The sequence below is a fragment of the Balaenoptera ricei genome, chromosome 9, assembly GCF_028023285.1.
Source record: "Balaenoptera ricei isolate mBalRic1 chromosome 9, mBalRic1.hap2, whole genome shotgun sequence".
Classification (NCBI taxonomy): Eukaryota; Metazoa; Chordata; class Mammalia; order Artiodactyla; family Balaenopteridae; genus Balaenoptera; species Balaenoptera ricei.
Window position 1 is genome coordinate 20761783 of NC_082647.1, and position 19539 is coordinate 20781321.

The 19539-nt window shown below is 49.1% G+C and overlaps 1 protein-coding gene across 7 annotated transcripts in view; it reads left to right on the forward strand.

Annotated features, from left to right (window-relative positions):
* The window catches only part of PLXNA4 (plexin A4), a 622708-nt gene that overhangs the window by 236135 nt on the left and 367034 nt on the right, over positions 1-19539 (forward strand). For all 7 annotated transcript variants that reach the window (XM_059933356.1, XM_059933357.1, XM_059933360.1 and 4 more), the window contains one exon: positions 4864-5046. In XM_059933356.1, coding sequence (XP_059789339.1) covers positions 4864-5046 — 183 coding nt within the window. The remainder of the gene's footprint in view (positions 1-4863; positions 5047-19539) is intronic.

The following is a 19539-nucleotide window of genomic DNA, read 5'->3' on the forward strand; positions in this document are numbered from 1 at the left end:
TGAGCTGTGAGATTGTAATCCGGAGTGTCAGCTCCGGCTCCCCACGCCACCTCCACCACGGCTGCTCGGCTCGGGGGGGCTGCCGTGGGCCCCTCCCTCCAGGTCCAGTGGGTCCTGCTCCAGTGGTCACGCTTATCACGTGCCGTTCTCTCCTGGGCCGGTCTGTGGCACCCTCAGCAAGGAAGGGACGCCTGTGGTGATCTAGGAGAGTGCTTCTTACTAAAGCGCTGGGAAGGGGTTAAGATACAGATCTCTGAGTCCCACCTCCAGAGTTTCTGATCCAGTAGATCTGGGGCGGGGCCCGAGAATTCGCATTTCTGATGAGTAGCGCAACTCTTCTGGATCTTAGACTGTTTCTCTGCTCCTTCATTCAGCCTCATTGGCCTGATAGATCTTTAGGAAGTACCACCTTTGCTGTTTCATCTTGGTAGCATTAACCCCTTTAATCTTGATCACACCTCTACGAGGTGGATATCATGAATTTCCCCAAAGACGCTAAGACTCACAAAAGTTATCTGAATTGTCTAAGGATGACCAACAGTAATAAGAGCTAACACTCTCTTAGCACTTACTAAGTGCCAGACATTGTTCTACATGTATTAGTCATTTGATCCTCACCACAGCACTGGGAAGTATATGCTATTATTATTATCCCTATACTACCCATGATAAACTGGGGCACAGAGAAGTTAAATAACTTGCCCAAGGTCACACAGCATTAAATGGTGGAGCTGGGATTCAAACCTAGGCATTCTGACTCTAGTTCCACAGTGCTAGCCACTGTGAAACTCAAGCCTTTATTTAGTCATCCATCCATCCATCCATCCATCTATCCATCCATCCATCCATCATCCATTTAACGTATATGTCTTAACCTACTGTGAACCAGGAACCAAGCTAAGGATACAAACATGGGTAAAACATGGTCCCATCCTTGAGCTCATGGTCCCTGGAATCCAGTGGATCACCAATCTTAATTTATAAGCCAGGTACCCCATGAGGACAGTTATGGAAAGCAGATTTGGTGTCTTCCTGATGGGGCAGAAGGGACCCCAGAGGGTGTGGCCCTGTCTAAGGCCTTGAGGTCTGTTCACAGGGTTGCCTACCACATATATTCCCATGCAGCAGACCCTAATTTCTTTCCTTGGTAAGAATGAAGCTGCTGTCTAATGAGTAAGCACTGTAGCCGTGGCCATAGCTCATCCGTGGGTGTTTGTGGAATGGCAGGGGAGAGGTGCAATCCGGGCCTGCAGGCCTGCTGGGCTCCTGCTTACAGCGGAGTCCAGTCCCTTCCTGGCTCCTCTGGCTGTCGCTCTAATCTTGTCGTTAAGGGGCCCAGGGGAGGGCTCGGCCAGGGCCAGAGCAGAGGCTCTCCTCCCCTGTTGCCCAGGGTGCTCAGGAACCTGCACCAACCCTTACCTGTGGAAGGCTTTCGCCGATTAGCCTTCCCTTCCAGGGGCCCGTCATCTGCTCCCTGCACCCCAGCCCCCGAGGTCTGCGGGCCCTGCGGGACTCTCCCTCCTCTCTCCTCTCCTCCCAGTGCTGTAATTACTCTGTGGCTTCAGCTCAGACTTGGCGGGTGGTGTCCTTAGAGAGCTGTGCTCTGGCCGGGGGCATGCAAGGGCCACTCCCTGCCGCCATCCTACTTCTGTTCTGGGCAGGATTTCCATTAAAAAAATTAACATGAAATCCCACCTTACCTTAATGAAGGGCTCTCCAGTTTAGCCGCTGTCTTCACACCTGGTATCTCACCTAGGCCTCGGGACAGGCCCGTCTTGCTATTTTACCATCAAGGAAAGGTGAGGCCCAGAGGACAGGAGCAGCTTGTGCCAAAATGTGCAGCTGGGAAGCAGCTCAGCTGCCCGTGAACGCGAGACCTGTGCTTTCCCCCGACTTCGATGTTAAAGCTCCCTCCCCTATCACCCCCGCTTTGAGGAAACGAGGAGTAAGCCCCTTCCCGCCCCACGCCATAGCCAGGGGACCTCAGCATCCATGCAGACCCGGGCTGCTCCTGGTCAAAGGCCTCCATCACCTCTTCATCACCTGGGGCCCCGCTCAGAGGGAGAAGTCGAGGCACGGGTGAGCCTGGGTGAGAAGCCATTGTCCCTGGAATCTCGGCACCACGGTAGGAGCCCCAGTTGTCCCCTTTGCCTCATCTGAGCCTGATGACAATACCACGAGGTAGGCAATGTGGGGATGTACCTGTCAGGTGCAGGTGAGGAGCCCGAGACCTGCCTCCTGATGGGGCCTCGTAGGGAGCTGTCATGAGCTGAAACCAGCAGAGTCCTAGCTGCCAGGCCACCAGGCTGAGCTCTCCTCACTTCCTTCCGATGAAAACATTCCTTACTTGGCCCCTTGACATGCAAGATGCCGCAGTGGCAGAGACTTGCAAGTCCCTGACTTTCTGCCTCTGAGCAAGCAGGGATTTAATGTGGCAACTGGCTGAATGCACACTCTCTTTTTGTACGTGGTTGGTTTTTATCTCGTGTTCTGCCCAGCGAAGAAGAATGATATTTGGAAACTGACCACTCAGAAATGTAGTTTCGGGGGGCTGAGCGGCCTGAGCTTTGTCAGGTCGATGAGGCGTGTATTTGTGCCAGGGATGGTGGGAAGCGTGGACGGCCTCGCTCCCTACCTCAGTATCCCCTTGTGCGGAGCAGACAATCATTCGGTCTCACCTACTTGGAAAATGGGTTGTAATAGGTGAGATCCTTTCGCTAATGGCAGAAGTCCCAGCAGCACAGTTCAGGGCCCAGAAAGTCCAGGATGAGGACTCCTTCTGAACCAGAGGCAGGAACATGCAAGGCCATGAAGATTCCTACGCTGCCCTCTGAAGGCTTGGCAGGTCACAGCAGTTACGTCCAGCAGGGAGAAAACACTGTCTGCCCTTTATCTGGATTTTTCCTTCCTCTCTTCTGTCCATCTCTTTCTGTCTCCACTCTGTCTCCCCCCGCCCCCATTTCCTCATTTTAGGAAAGAACCATAAAGATCAGACTAGACCTTGAAAGCTTCCTCCCACCTTTGACTCCTATAGTTGTTTTTGAAGGGGTGGGGTGCGTTTGGTCCGGGCTGTTGGGCCAGACCCTGCAATAGAGGCCAGAGGCAGTGCCAGCCGTGGCGCAGTCGTCTGCTCTGCACGTGGCCTGCCGAGCCCGCCCATGCTCTCTCCCTCCCTGCCCTGGCTACTCCCACCACCATAAGAGGGAGGGTGTCGGTGCTCAGCACACTGTCTTCCCTGAGATGAACAGCACCGCTAGGAGAGAGCTGAGGGAACCCCCGCATCCCTGGAAAGCGCAGAGTTGGCCGTTTGCACGCAGCTCCACTGGCAAGAGCCTGCCTGCTGGTTCTCCAGATGCCTCTTCCTTTGGCTGGATTGAAGCCTTTAAAAAATGACACCTTGTATTTTACTTCACTCCTTTCTCTGCAAAGTCCTAAGACGTTTACAGGCATGAGCTCTATAGGCTTTATGGAAGCTCATCAAAAAGCAGAGGTTGTTTCCTTCATCTTTATAGAGTGGAAAATAAAAGCACAGGGAGATGGAATGAGTCTTCTAAGAGCACACAGTTCTTCTGAGAAAAAAGGGGAAATCCAGTGCAGGATCCTAGCACCTCGAGGAGATCTTTGCCAACCCAAAGCTGCTCAGTGGAGGGCACTGGAGGCCCCTCACCAGCCATTGTCAAGGTCTTCTACACTCCCCAGTAGGACTCCCTAGCTGTGACCTACACTCCCCAGTAGGACTCCCTAGCTGTGACCCTCTGGTCCCTAGCTGTGACCCTCGGGAGCCTGGAATAAAACAGGGAGAATTTCAGCGAAAATACTGGGGGTGGGGTGGGGCAGGGAAATGGGTCAAAGGCTTTTCTTGTTGCTTCCCTGACTCCTGAAATTGTCCCAGAGTCAGAAGCAAGAGTTGGGTTAGTGTGTCCCACAGGGTACCTGGGAAAATATTCTCTTTAAGGGACGCTAAGAGGTGTTCCGGTCAAAAAAGTGGTTTAGGGAATAAAATGCTGAGAGAATTTTAAACATATTTCTTCCTGAAAAGACTTTACAGACCCTTCTTGTAACAATTAGGAATGTCTTACATGGTGTTAGAATGCACTGCGTTTCAGTACGTTTCCCAAAATTATTTGCCCAAGGAGCCCGTTTATGGTAGAATATCTTGTGGGACTGGGGTTCCATGGAAGACACTTTGGGAAATGCTGGTGAAGGTATGACAAGGTCAGGCTGCCTGCCCTTCTTCGCCGTGTTCTAAAAGAAGCAGAGAGCCTGAAGTGGGACACAGTGAGGCACCTGTGGCCTGCTGAGTTCATCCACAAACCTTCCACTCCTCCCATTCCTCCTTTCCCCAGCCGATTGTCTGTACATGTCTCTGCCATGGGGTTGTCGCACATGCGTTAACATTTCTAGTTATATGTTCCACACGTTCGAGTCCTCGTCTGTGTGTCTGCTCAACAGGAAGTGTGTAGATGTGGAGACCTCGCCCCTCTCACTCCCCAGCAAGGCTGTCTGGAGCCCATGCTCATGGGTGCTGGCCCAGTGCTTTCCCAAGGGATGGTGATGATGGACCATCTAAACTACCAAGGTGGTGCCTGGAGGGGTTGGAGGAGGGGCAGAGAGACCACGGCGTATAGTGTAAAGAGACTCCAGGGATCTGTGACTTTTTGCATGGTCCTGCAACCTACTTAGATGACTGTTGACAGGTTACCTAGTTTCTCTGGAGCTGAGTTTTTCATGTAATAAAGGAGGGATTTATAACAGATGATCGATCCATCTGTGAGGATTCTTCTAGCTCCAGAGTTCTCTGACTCAGTACCTCCACCCATTGCCCTGGTGCTCGCTCTAATTTTTCTCCGTCTTCATTTTCAGCTCTTAACCATTGATGACAACTTCTGTGGCCTGGATATGAACGCCCCCCTGGGTGTGTCTGAGATGGTGCGTGGCATCCCCGTCTTCACGGAGGACAAGGACCGCATGACTTCTGTCATCGCATACGTCTACAAGAATCATTCTCTGGCCTTCGTGGGCACCAAAAGTGGCAAGCTGAAGAAGGTAGGACAAGGTGTAGTCATTTTGGTTCTTTCGCCCTCAGGATGGATGTTCTCTTGCATTCTTTTACTACCTTGGACCTGGTTGGCAATGATGCAGGTTTGAGCTAAGGAGCTGTGTTGCTGTTGAGGTCGTCAGTGATACTCTTGTCCTTTCTCTGCCTTCACACGTAGGGTTGTTGTGGGACTCGCAGTGGGTGAGTGTGTGGATCTATCTCTTCCGTTGGGCTGGGGTGCTCCTGAGAGGTGCATCTCCAGGTTGCTAGGCCATTCTAAATACGGTGTATTCTGTCCAACTTGGGCTTATGCTTTATGAGGCCTGGGTGGTTGCGGAGGATGGACAGGGGCAAGGGATATGCCTGTTCCTCCCGCTTCAGCCCTTCTGGCTGGTGCATCCATGTGGACTCCATTCAGGGAAACCGACGGAGGAAAGTGTAGTACCTGCTGGAGCTGCTGTTACGGCTAAGAACCAAGTCGTGGAACGGGGAAACCCTGCATGTTTTGGGGGCACAGAACTGCCCTAGGGGGAGTCGGACCGTGTGATCTGGGGACGTGAGTTTTCCTCCTCGTTCTCCAGAAGCTTGCTGGCTTCAGGGGCAGTGGGTGGCCTTGGCCCATCCGCCGTGTTGGGGGCCCCTATCTATCCAGAACTATGTTCTCGCCCACCTCTGCTTGGGTTCTCATCTCAGTGAGTTGGTGCTGGCCCCGTAGGGTGCCCTCCTTGCTTGGATTAAGAGCCTTTCTAAGACTCTAGGCAGTAGGTCCTGTTTTCTGTTGGCTGATAATCATATTTGAGTCTTTTCCCTGGGAAATATTGATGACTCCATGTGTGGAGATCCTGCTTGTTTTAATTAGGCTTCCCTTGGAATTAACTGGACATTGTGTGATTCAGATGGATAAAGCGGCACTGCCTGATCTGAGACGGAATTTTGAATTTCTCTTTGCTGTATTTGTGGGTGTTAGCTTGATGGTCAAGGGGAGATGCTCTCTGCAAATCTAGAGACTGTGCCTGTTCTCCCATCCTACTGTGTGACAGCCCATTTCAGCAGTTGTTTTTTTCTTTAGAGTGTACGTCTCTGTGGAACAGGCAGTGGTGCTGGAGGGGGAGAGGTGGAGAGGTGGGGAGCAGAGCGTGTGGGGGCTGGGGATGTGTGTGGAGCAGTTGCATGCGTAGCAGCTGGAAGAAGAAACATATGTTGGGGAAGCGCCATGGCACGCTGCAAGGGGGACGCAGGCAACGCTCCACACATCTGGGGTTGCCCACCTCGTCGTACTGCGCTGCCTCCTGTGTCAAGTTAACAAATAATTTGACCGTCGTCCGTATAGCTTTAAGAATTACATTTTATGGTCGGCCTTCTGTGAAGAATATATTAAACACAATTGAATGTTCTCTTGCTGCCTTGACCTTCTCGTTTAGATTATTACTCACATGTTGAACGGGGTTCACGGACACCCAGGGAAGATGCTGGGAGGTGTAGGTGCATTGTATTTGATCGCTGTAGCCTTCCCGGCTCTTCTCCTAGCGTACCTTGTCACTCAGCACTTTCAGATGCTGCCAGGAAGTGCTGGTCCACATCAGCGCCTTTCTCCCTCCCTCAGTCTGTGGCTTCCAGCTTTCAGTGAGCTAGGAAATCAGATAACCAAGCTTGCTGAAATTGTGTCTGATAAACCTCAGTATAAATCGAGGAGGGAAGTCCACGAGCTGTAGAGCAGGGACCGCGGGGATGTTTCCGTTAGTTGCTCAGATGACTTCATTCTTCACTAGGAGTCAAGGAATTTGATTTGCTGGCAAGGCGAAGTCTAAATACCAAAAGCATTCCCATATACAGTTCACACAGTGAAATGTCTTGACCTGCTTTGCTTGCTCTGATGGGTGAATAAGTACTGTTGAGGGTAAATAAGTAAGCAAGGAAATTTGGGGTGCTTTAGCTCTTGTCTCCACTGAGCCCAATCTCAGTGCAAGGGAGAGGTGACTTCCTGCAATGTGCTGAAAGATGCCCACCCCCTAAACTTCCTACCAGGTGCCAGAGGATCCTTCACTTTCTGGCCAGACCAAGTAGACCCTGTAGAAGGTTTGTTTTTTTTTTTTTTCTGCTATTGTCTGAGCTGGTTGGTATATGGTGTCAGTGAAATAAACTTTGAAAATTCAGCGCACATAACAGAACAGAAAGTTGTTTTCTCTTGGCGGCGGGGGGAAGGTGTTTCTTGGCCGTGGCTGCATCGTAAACCCAAGACGGTCGACTTGCAAATGTGTGCTCTTGGTCAGAGGCTGGACAGAGGCTCATGGGGGCTGGCTCCCTCTCTCCTGTGGAAGCCGGCCTCCTGATGGGAGGTGAGGGTGCAGCCCATCTCCATGAGTGTGGGCTGAGGACACCTCCGGGAGCTTGGGCAGGCCAAGCGCACACAGACATCCCTCATGGGGCAGGCTGTGGGCAAAGCCTTGCCTTGGAGTGTCCCCAGAGGTCAGCCAGGCCAGCAATGACAGGCAACACCTGACTGGGAGCCTTGAGACTTTATAAACCGTGGGCTGGCCTTTCTCATCTTTTACTTTGGGGGGGGGTGGGGGGGTGGGGGGGTGGCAGGGCTCATATAAGAACAGTTCTGTTTCAGCCACCTGGGACATTACATTTAATTTCCAAAACTATAGTGGGACTGGTGAAGCATAAACATTTGAGAGGTAAGACCAGAGGGTCACGTGGTGGGGAATGAGCCAGGGGCCCTCCCGGGGAAAGCCAGGCCATCAGGGCAGCCAAACTTTCTGCTCCACGAGCTCAGAGCGGGAGCCTTTTTAATAGTTTAGCTGAAGCTCAGCTACCCTCCTGCAGACTCAGCACAGCTGGCCCAGGGGGACAGTCTGAGTTGGTAGAGGAAAGCCGGGCCGCCGAGTCTGTTGTTTGAAATAATAAAAAGCGAAACTGGCCAGTTTATTTATTTTTTCTAAACAATAGAATTTCCCAGCACCCTTGCTCGCTAAGCACCACTCCCCTTTCCTTGTAATAACTCTGCCTTGCTTTTCCCAGAGGTTATCAGGACCCCATTCACCTTTTGGGCAGAGGCCCAGCCATGAAAAGCTCTGGGACTGCAGGAGGACTTAGCAGGAAGTTTTGTGAGCTACTGAAACCAGGGGGCGAGAATAATGGAAATCACACTGTCGCCGTAATTACAGAGCTGGTTTCTCTGAGCCCTGTAATAATCTCCCGTGTGTATCAAGGGCCTCGCAGAGTTCTCTGCAATATGACAAGGGACTCAAGGTGGGAAGGCTGGGTGGGAGGGGGTTGGGAGGTTTGCTAAGAGTAAAGGAGTTTGCTGTGAGTTTCAGGGGTCCAGGAGCTAGACTGTAGCTATCCATGGGCTGCCCTCAAAATTACTGCCTTTTCATTGTGTTTGAAAGGTGTGGGTCCCCATCATTCGCGACCTTGTCTCTGATGACCATAATTTCACTCCTTTAGTGCACACATCACATGAGGCAGGGGGAAAGGAGGTGAGGAAAGTACCAATTTGGACGTCTTATTTTTTCTGATGTGTGTGTGCTACAGCTGGCATTGGCATCCTTTTCCGTGGGCTGTTAAGAAATGTGGCACATAAATGCTCCAGTCATCAGGAGGTGCCTGGGAAGTTAGGAATAAGTCACAGACTATTGCAGTTTCAACTATAGGGAAGACTCTTAAGGCAAACACCATCCTGATTTGCTTTAAGATGTCCGTATAAATCTGGAAAACTTTGAACCAGCTTGGGGTAACGAGGTCAGTGTTACCTCAGAAGGACAAGATCTCTTTGCTTGAATATTCCAGCCAGAAGTCCACCCTGCTTTCTCTGTCTCTGTTACATTTTTACCACTAAATGATCATATTTTATGGCTGCTGTTCAACTGTGAATTACTGCCTGCCATTAGTGGGAGAGTAATGTTCATTGTGAACCAAAACATCATAAACTTCTCCCTGAGGTGTGCTTGCTCCTTTCATTTTGTGATTGCATCTTTCTTGGGTGTTTTGTTAGGCTGAACTGCTCACGCGAAGGGGCAGAACACTTGGTGGATGTTGGTTAAGCAGAACCCTGGCGGGCCCTGCTACTGGCTTGTAGTAGGATGTGTGTGTGTGGGCATGTGAGCACGCACATGGGCAAACCATCCCATACCAGCCCCTCTGGATAGGAATTGGGTGTGTGTCAGCATGGAGGGTCAATAGCAGTAGATAACACAAAGTCATTCTTCTTGGGAATTGTCATGCAGATTAATTCAGTCTTCCCAATTTTTTTTTCTTGAGCCTCTTTGAATTTTTTTTACATTTTATTTTATTTTATTGAAATATAGTGGATTTACAATGTTGTGTTAGCTTCAGGTGTACAGCAAAGTGATTCAGTTATACGTATCTATCTATCTATCTTTTCTTTTTTTCAGATTCTTTTCCCTTACAGATTATTACAAAACATTGAGTATAGTTCCCTGTGCTATGCCAATAAGTAGGTCCTTATTGGTTATCTATTTTATATATAGAAGTATGTATATGCTAATCTCAAACTCCTAATTTATTCCTCCCCCGCCTTTCCCCCTTTGGTAATAATAATAAGTTGTCTATGTCTGTGGTTCTATTTCTGTTTTGTATATAAGTTCATTTGTATCCTATTTTTTAAAGATTCCACACATAAGTGATACATATGATATTTGTCTTTCTCTGAGCCTATTTGAAATTGATTTGCTCATGTTCCATAGGCCCTGACCATGGGTCCAGAAAGGCAACCAGCCAGAGGTGGAGGGAGACCCACCTGAAGCTGTGTCGTTCTGAACATAAGTTCTCAGGAATGGGTGCTGTATGTGTTTCTGTAATGCTTGAGTCACAGAGCAATACCAGATCAGAGATGTACGGCCCCTGCCCTGCAACTTCCTCAGTGTATCTGAGAATTCTCCTTAATATTCACCTGGAAATTTAAATCAACTTTAACTAAAAAGAGATTCATGCCATGGGAGGCTCTCCAGATGGCTGCAGACATCACAAAATCCAATAGAGATACAGCTGGAACTCCAGCTTGCCCAGGGCCCTGCCATCAGAGCAGAGGCTCAGTGTACCTGGTGTAGGGTTTGGTCAGTTTGCTCTGACATGTTAGGAGTTTCTCAAACCAGAGCTGCTGGCCAGTTTGCATGTGTTTAGATACCCAAGCAGAAGAGAAATATGGAAGAATCAATGCTGGACAATTTCCATTATGGGAGAAGTCCATCAAAGCTTCTTTTTCTTTTCTTTTTTTTTTCTGGTTATTTTCATCGTGTTATGTTTTTGCATTTCCCACCCCTGGTTTTGCAAGTAGTAAGCCTGTATAGATCTTAACCTGTGCGTTAAGTGAGGGGGAGGCTGAGGATGAGGGTGTCGTAGACAGAAGAGCACAGCAGATGTTCCAGGGGGGCCCCCTCCTTCCTCTGACTTCACATCTGAGCAGGGACAGAGAGACAGCTGTTGGGTCCTCAGTCCTTCAAGCCTGGGGATCCTGGGACTGGCCTTCAGACCAGCTTTGCCTTGTGCCCACCCGTCCACTTCTCACAGTCCTCCTCCCACCTCGTTTCAATCTCCTCTGCTAGGTCGTAGGCCTTTTTGTCCACGTTGTACCCAGGAGATATGGAAACCAGCTAAGCTTGGCAGTATCCTCTTGGGTATATCTTATATTCTTGAACAATATCAAGCCCTCACTCAATCATCCTTTTTGTGTAAATGTGTCCTCACTGGCACTATTTTCTTATCCTTTCCTACTTTTCACTACTTGGCCCTGAGGCTCACCCACTGTCCCTGCAGGTCCCTGGTAGGGATCTCAAGTGGTCACCAGTGCTGACCTGAGTGGGGTTGGGGTGGTGTCCTCCCAATTTCACATCTGCTGCAGCCCCTCCCAAGGCAGTTCGATGCCAAGAGCTGGGGCTTAGACTCATTCTCCTCCTGGTGTCCTCTTGAGACACACTTTGAGATCCCCAGAAAATACTACCCTGGGAACATTTGTCGTTCTATTTTCCAAATGATCATTGCTAGTGCACATGATTTAAGGAGATGGTTTTAGGTGAGCTTTGCCAGTTCAAGATTAATTGATACGTGTGTGCCATTTTTTTTTTGAATCATATGTGCGTGTGTGTGTATATATACATTTGTGTAGAATGATCCTGATCATAAATTAAAACGCAGACATGAAAATTGAAGAAAGTGCTGCAGAAACACCCCAAATCATAGAGCGCACTCAGTCAGCTGATGCTCAAATGCCAGACGCGCTGGAGGAATTCATCCAGTGACACATGCAATTGAAGTAAAATATTGTGCTTTACAAGAACGTATCATTAAAATGAAAACTAGCAGCATATCAGGAGTCTGGCCATGTAACCAAGACAACAAATATGGGAAAGGATAAAAGACATGATGTACCAGAGGAAGAGGGAGGAAGCAGAAGGCAAGAGGAGGAGGTGGGCCCCCAGCTGTAAATGGTCCCCTCACTGTTGGGCTCATAGCTGATAGACTCTGGATGGGAAGAGAATAGAATCCAGATGGTGATACCAGTGGCGGCTCTCAGCAAGGACAGGACCACGGATGGGGGAGGCAGTGGTGGCCAGATTGGCTCAGAGCCCACCAGCTGAAGCTCTGATTGGGGGTCTGCTTATAGCTCCTACTTGTTCTCAAATGACTTCCTGTGAATGTGGCCACTGGGCTTACTTCCTGGTGGTGTCCTGGTGCTCTTTCCAGAGGCTTTGGTTTCTCATAGAGGCGTTCACAGTGACTTCTAAAAGAGCTCCGCAAGTCTCCCACGTTCACTCCATGCCTTCTATCCTGTCCCCAGGGGACACAGATGTATTGGTTATGGATTGATGTGTAACAAATGCCTCTGAAACATAGAGGCTTAAAACAACACTTATCTCACAGGGTCTGTGGGGCAGGATTCCAGGCCCGGCATACCTAGGTCCTCTGGCTCAGGGTTGCGCACAAACTGTAGTCAAGGTGTTGGCTGGGGCAGCCACCGTCTCCAGGCTCAAGGACAGACTGGGAGAGGATCCTCTTCCAAGATCAAGCACCTTGACAGTACAAGGCCTCAGGTCCTCACTGGAGACATCAGTCCCTTGCCATGTGGGCGTCTCCGTGACGGCCGCTCACACCACGTGGCAGCTGAGAGAGAGAGAACCAACAAGAGACGGCGAGCATGATGACAGCCAGTCTTTTTGCTAATTTCAGAAGTGTCATCCTGTCACTTTTGCTGTCATCCTATTCATTAGAAGCTAGTCACATGGTCCAGCCCACACTCAGGGGAGGGGCGTCCACAAAGCAGGAATACCGGGAGGCAGGGGTCATTGAGGTCATCTTAGAGGCTGCCTGCCACACGAGGGCTTTGTTTCTGGGCCATCAAGGACACCGGAACCAATATTTTTAAAGGTCAAGTTGAGCTTTAGTGATATAGTAAGGGGCAGAGCCCTGCTCAGGAACCAAAGTGGCCCCAGCTCTAAATCCTGACTGCTGGCTCCCAGAGGTTTTGATTGACATAGTAGAGAACCCAGAGGATGAGCAGGAAGGGGCGAAGTGGCCTGCCACTCCCACAGGGCCAGAGGGTGCCGCACCGTTCTCAGCAGGAGGTCTGGGAGCACGTGGGGGCCGTCCTGGGGGCTCTGCTGATCTTATGGAAACAGTGGTGGTTTATGAGGGTGGATGAGAGAGACTTACGTTTCAAGTCGGGAACTGACGAGAGCTCTGTGTCCATGGAGAATCCATGCCTCCTGACTGATCTCTTTGAAGGATCACCTAGCTTTTAGGAAAGGGTCATTTTCCTGTGAATTAAGCTGGCAGGAAAGAGGATGAGAAGGGAACTACTGTGCTTCAAACACCTCGTAGGTACCAGGCACTGTTCTAGGTGCTTCCCTTGTGTTATGTACATTGATCGTCTCATGTCATCCTCAGTGTTTCCTTTTGGGGTAAAGACTGCAACCTCCATTTTACACAGGAGGAAAGAAATTAAGTAACTCGCCAGAGTGCGCACGATTTGATCTGAGGTCTGCCTTCATTGATACAGCCGTATCATGGGCTCCACCTGCGGCTGTGCTCTCGGGCTGTGGGTAAATCTCACCTCCACAACCGGGAGAGTTGCGCCTCCTACCCTGGGCCAGCGCACCCGTTGGCCAGAACCTTCCTACCTTCCTTTCCTTCCTTCTGCGCTGCCCTGGCTCAGGGCCCCAGTGGATGGTTGTAACGGAATTCCCCACTGCAAGGCGCTCCCCACTTTAATTTCCTGTAAATTGTGCCAGACTCGTCTATCTAAAACAGCTCCAATTCTCTCACTCTCCTAGTGAAAAATATACATATATCTTCTCCTCCAAGCGTCTGTGGCTCCCATTGCCTGTCATCCGCCTGCACGTCAGAGGTCCAGCCACCCTGGGGACACAGGTCTTCCAGCTCAGCCCCTCAGCCCTGCACACTGCCTGGCCCCTCACGTTTTTGCTTTTTATTTATGTATTTTTAAATTTATTTATTTATGGCTGCGTTGGGTCTTCATTGCTGCGTGCAGGCTTTCTCTAGTTGCGGCGAGTAGGGGGCTACTCTTCGTTGCGGTGTGCGGGCTTCTCATAACGGTGGCTTCTCTTGTTGCAGAGCACGGGCTCTAGGCTCGCGGGCTTCAGTAGTTGTGGCTCGCGGGCTCTAGAGTGCAGGCTGTGTAGTTGTGGCGTGTGGGCTCAGTAGTTGTGGCTCATGGGCTCTAGAGCGCAGGCTCAGTAGCTGTGGCACATGGGCTTAGTTGCTCCGTGGCAAGTGGGATCTTCCCAGACCAGGGATCAAACCCGTGTCCTCTGCATTGGCAGGTGGATTCTTAACCACTGTGCCACCAGGGAAGTCCCGCCCCTCACATTTTGAGTCTCAAGGGTCCCGGCTAAATGGAAATACCAAGGAAGAGGCTCCCACCTGAGAGACTGTGGGGTTCCCACCTACACAGCAGCTCTCATGTCACCAACCTCCCTCCATGGACACCTTCCCTCTCGAGGGGCAATTATGCTGGAGCCCATCCCACAGCAGAGTGGGCAGTGGCCTTGGGGAAGGGCCCGAAGTTTTCCGGGAAACAAGCTGTGCTTTTCCACTTACCGCTGACCTGCCACCCAGGACTCATTTGGGGCGTTTGTCTTTGGGGTTCTCACTAGAATTCTCTCTCCGAACAGCCTGTGGGACTGTGTGTAGTGGTTCTTAATTACTCTTCCTGTTGCTGCTCAGCCAACATCCCTGTCTTTACTCATTTGCTAGACAGCTGCAAACTGAGTCATGTCCCATCACTGCTTGGCAAGTCCTCTGCAGCTGAGGACCTAATTATACCGTCTCCTTAGACCCCTGGTCATTTTAGCACCTACCTCCACCAGTCCCTCCAACCTTCTTTTTCCTTCTAAATGCCGGTCTCCTCCACCCGAGCCTCTTGGCTTTTCTCTGTCCTGGACCTGCTCACCCCACATTTACTCTCTCAGCTCTTAACCTTTGCTGCCTGTCGCTGTGCAGCATTGGACTCTTGACACAGGCAGGTCCACTCTCAGATGTTATCTTGACGAGTTACCCCGGATGCCTGTGGGGTAGTAAGTCACGAGGCAGCTCTGGCTCCATGATTTCTCTATAGATTTGGTGGCTTGAGGGACACTGTGATCAGATGGTTTACTCTGTTGACCTGCTTTGCCCTGTTGATGCCCATGTGAGTCTCATTAGGAAAAGTGGGCCAACGAGTGGGTCCATGAGCAGTGGGTGTTGGCTCAGGGGTCCTCCCCCCTCCACAGGCTCTCCCTTCCTTAGGGCCACTCTCTGGCATCCCCAGTGCCTCCCCTCATCCTAGTTTTTCCGCTGGGACCTCCTTTGAGTCCCCTTCCAGAAGGTTCCTCTCCCTTCTCCCCCAAGGCTCCAGAGGTCTTGGAAGCAAGCAGGGTGGAAGGGATGACATACAGGAAGAGGCTCCCCCATTCCACTCTCGCCAGGGAGATGGACTGTCTTTCTGCTTAACCACTCACTTCTCCCACCAGATTGAGAGAGTGCCGGGGCTGGGGGAGCTGAACTTGAGAGTACCCTCAATGAATGGTTGGACTTGAGAGACCAGGACGATGCTGAAGCCACCTTATGACCCTCTCTCATCACTGCATCCACGAGTTACACCAAATCCTGCTGCTTTCCAGGTCTTCCCAGCGGGAATCTCAGTTGCCAAGTGTTGTTTCAGGCAGGATTATACCTAAGATCACATGGGTATCTTACAGGTTTTGTGGTTTCTGATAACAGTGAAGGTGGTTAGATACATTTGGTTCATTCTTAAAGATCTGTGAGTGGATAAATTCTTTAACTTGGTCCTTCTGCTAACTTGCCAGCATTCCCCGCAGTGTTCATTCAGCTCCTTCCCTTTCGTCCTACCTTCCCCAAAAGAGCACAGCATTTATCCATGCTTTTCTACCAGATACAGGATCCCTTTACAGATATTTTTCATGATGGGTGCACAGGCTTTTTGAGAAGTTGTATGTACTTATAACCATATTTTAAATACTTTAGATGAGCATGCATAGAATGTCTTATTTAATCTTTATGATTAAAGCTCTTCTGGGTCTTCCCCCAGACATACCAGGCTTGGGAGAGGAAGTTAAGATTTTTTTTTTTTTTTTTTTTAAAGGAAGTTAAGATTTTAAACCTCATTCACAGAACCCATCTTTCTTAGATCCCATGAGGTTTAATCAGGCAAGATCAGCTGAGGCCCCGTATGGACCTGAACTTGCACGCTGTTGGCCTCAAGTGCCGCTGTGGCAGCTGGGGTGCTAGACTCCTCCATGAGCTGGGCAGGGTCGAGGCCACCTTGATGCAGGTAGACTGACTGCTTGATTGCCTCAACTAGGTTGTGGGCTTCTTAACCCAATGGAAAGGTCACGGGCTTAAGAGATACGAGTTCATCAAAGGAACCAATAAATCCTTTTCTAAACTGAAGAATCCTTTGCTAAAATTAATAGCCTCCGAATGTATCTATTTTACCAACTTGAGTTTTTATTCAGTCACATTTTGATTACCCAGAAATCATAGGCAATAGAAGGTTTCAAAATCTGAGAATTCTTCCTGAGAGGAATTTGTTCATTTCCTTCGCATAAAAAATACATTTATTAACACACCTGGATCTTTCCCCCAGCGTGTCTAAGCCTTTCCCAGTTAGAGATAGGTGCCCAGCACAGTGCTTTCCTGAAGGTAACAAATGCTAAGTAAAAAATGTATTTGAAGATTGACTCTTGGGTCTTAGGGTCTTATAGTACCTGTGTGTGTGTGTGTGTGTGTGTGTAGGTGTAGGTGTATCAGCTAGCTTAGGCTAAGTTATACTGCAGTAACAAATGACCCCCAAATTTAAGTGGCTACAACAACAGCATGAGCTCGTTTCCAGCTCATGTCCATGTCCACTCTGGTTTGGCAGCAGCTATGCTCTATGTCATTTATTTGGGACGGAAGCTGAAGACATGCCAATCTCCTTCCTGGCAGAAGGAAAAGAGAGATGGCTGTTAATGCTGCTGCTTGGAAGTGGCACATGTCATTGTCCCTCACATTTTATTGGCTAAGCCAAAGGGAATGGTGTGGAGAGTGTATCCTCGCCACAGGAAGAGGCCTGGTGCATATATGTGTGGGGAGGTGGGAGGGAGGGGCAGAGAATATTTTGTCAATAATACAGTTTACTCTAAGGATTCTTATTGTGAGCATCGCACTGAATCAAGACATATCGACTTGGCCCATCCCTAATGTGTTAGGTGTTTCTTGAGTTAATGAGCACATGGTATCTTCTTACTTAATATTGGAGAAGAGGTATGAAAAATACAGGATATGGCTGATTTTATGTCATCAAGCCCAGACATAGTGTTGGAGATTTTTTAAAAAATGAAATCCTCTATCAGCTTGTTTTCCTGTGATTTGCTTTTTCTTCTGAAACTGAAATTAGAATTGTTCAGTTCGTTCCATTAGTCAGGCTCCGGATGTTTGTATTTCCCTGCGTCCAGTTTTCCTACAGAGTGAGGGTACTTTTCTACTTAAATACAAAGATTAGATTGTGTTCAGCAGATGTCTCTTGGGATAATTAAATTATCCAAATTTATTAAATCATTTCTCTTAACTACAATTAAATGGAGCCTTCCAAATGAATTTTCCCCATTTCTTCCAAATTAACTTAACCCCCCAAAATTCTCCTACTTCCCCTCTGAATTCTGCTTTTCTGACTGTGAATTCCAAAAAATTCACTCTGGACCTAGGCAGGACCTCTGGCCCTTGAAATTCATTCTCCAGGCAAGAAACCCAATCTGGGAATTCTGGTTCCAGAGCTGACTGCTGACTCAGGACCAGCTCACAGACCTCCTTGTCAAGGTTCCCCGCCACCTGCTCCTCTCTGGAAAAGGCAGAAGTGCAGAGCTGGAATCCTGAATGGAGGAAGCCGTCCTGCAGATTGGTTTGAAAAACATTGATTTTTAGCCCTCAAACTCGTTCTGTAGATTGCCAATTTTTTGGCTGACATGTCTTAAACTTACATCATATTGATGATGTCTGAGGAGTCATTGACCATCCATAACTGGGTAAAATGATATGTATTTTCCTGGCTGAGCTAGTTGCGGCGATTGGAAGGGCCTTGGCAATCACAGAAAGCTTGTAAGGAGTTGCCCTGCTGCAGATATGCTAGGAGGAGCCCTCTGATCCTTTCCAAGTTCTTCACCTTCTGTTTTCAGGTGGGTAAGAGATACACCCACGTATGCGTGACTGTGAGCCCTCTCCCACACATACATACACATTCGTGTCATAAACATGCACATGTACCTAATCCCATGCATACTGTGTGCACCCATGCATGCTGATGTGTGCACACACACTTAGGAACCAGACCCTTCTCTTTAAAAAAAATTTTTTTTATTGAATAGTAGTTGATTTACAGTGTTGTGCTAATTTCTGCTGTACAGCAAAGTGACTCAGTTATACACATATATACGTTCTTTTGCTTATATTTTTTTCCATTATGGTCTATCCCAGGAGATTGGCTACAGTTCCCTGTGCTACACAGTAGGACCTTATTGTTTATCGATTCTAAATGTAATACTTTGCATCGACTAACCCCAAACTCCCAGTCCATCCCTCTGCCTAACCACCCCCCCCCAGCCCACCCACCTGGCAACTGCAAGTCTCTATGTCTGTGAGTCTGTTTTTGTTTTGTAGGTACTTTCCTTTGTGCCATAGTTTAGATTCCAGACCCTTCTCTTTGCACTCAAGCCGGGGGCTGGTCCTCCCTGTGATCTGCCCTCTTGGACTGAGCCCCACCCATCTCCCTCTCGTTCTCTCTGGGAAATTAGCAGCACGACATCTAATCAGTTTACCTCTGACTCGCCCACTTTGGCTCCGAGATGATGACAGAGTGCAGCTATTTAGCTGTCAAATGCTGTGACTATCGCCCAGATGGACAGCGCCTCAAATATCAGAGCGGTTTCATTCTCCCCCGTGTGTGTGTGGTTGGGGGATGGGTGGGTAATGAGTCTCCCAGTTGCTTTTTGAAGTGCTTCATGCATCTGCCTTTAATTTTAATGCCTCTTGCCAGCTTCCCGGCAGCCAGCCTAAGTGTGATTCCCGTAATTAGCTTAGTGATAATTTAATCTCTCTGCTTTAAATCTGATTGTTTTTGAGGGACTTGGGTCTGGGGACAGGGGAAAGGGGAACTTTGCTCCTTGTTTGACCTTTGTTTTTGTCTGGACTCTTTCTCTGACCGGGGCAGGATCAGCGGGAAATAGTTGGGTTGGGTGAGGGGACACAGGGAGAGAGATGCTCATGGCATCATGGGTAGATTCTAGAAAGGAAGCTAAAACAAAACTCTCCATTCCCTTTCTCATAAGGGGTCCCCTTTCTTTGTCCTCATTTCTCCCCAGAATATGAAGGCATGTGAGTGAGGGTGCACACATGCTTTAAGATGCTTTGGTGAGGAGTAGCTTGAAAATGAAAAAATGATAAACTCCCTCCGTGCTCATGGCAACCATTCTCTTAAGCCAGAGGAAGGCAAGAAGCGGCAAAAGGCGCCATTGGATGCTACCCTACTGCTTCCCATGTTCTCTCCTAGGCATCCCCACAGGCTCCGTGCCCAAGCATCTGCCCAGGTCTGTATCAGGGGCTGTCCATGCCTCTTAACTGCTAAAACCAGACCGGCATGTCACATGAAGAGTTGGAACCGACAGCTGGGAAATCTCGACTTTGTTGCTGGCTGCACTCCTGGTTTTGGACAAATTGTTTGCCTACACATATTTCACCTTTTGAGCAACTAGCATATTAGTGTATGCACCCTCCATCTCTCGTATGAATGAGCTGAGGATAATAGTACTTCACATCTGGAGAGCATTCCTTGATTTAGTAGGACGAAAAAACGAGTAAAAAAAGAAGATGGTGAGGATCAAATGATTTTCTGTGCTTAGTAAGCTTCTAAGGAGAGTCTTCAAATGCCATGGACGTCACTCATGTGAACCCAGGCAGAGTAGCAGAGCAGAGGGTACAAGGTCTCC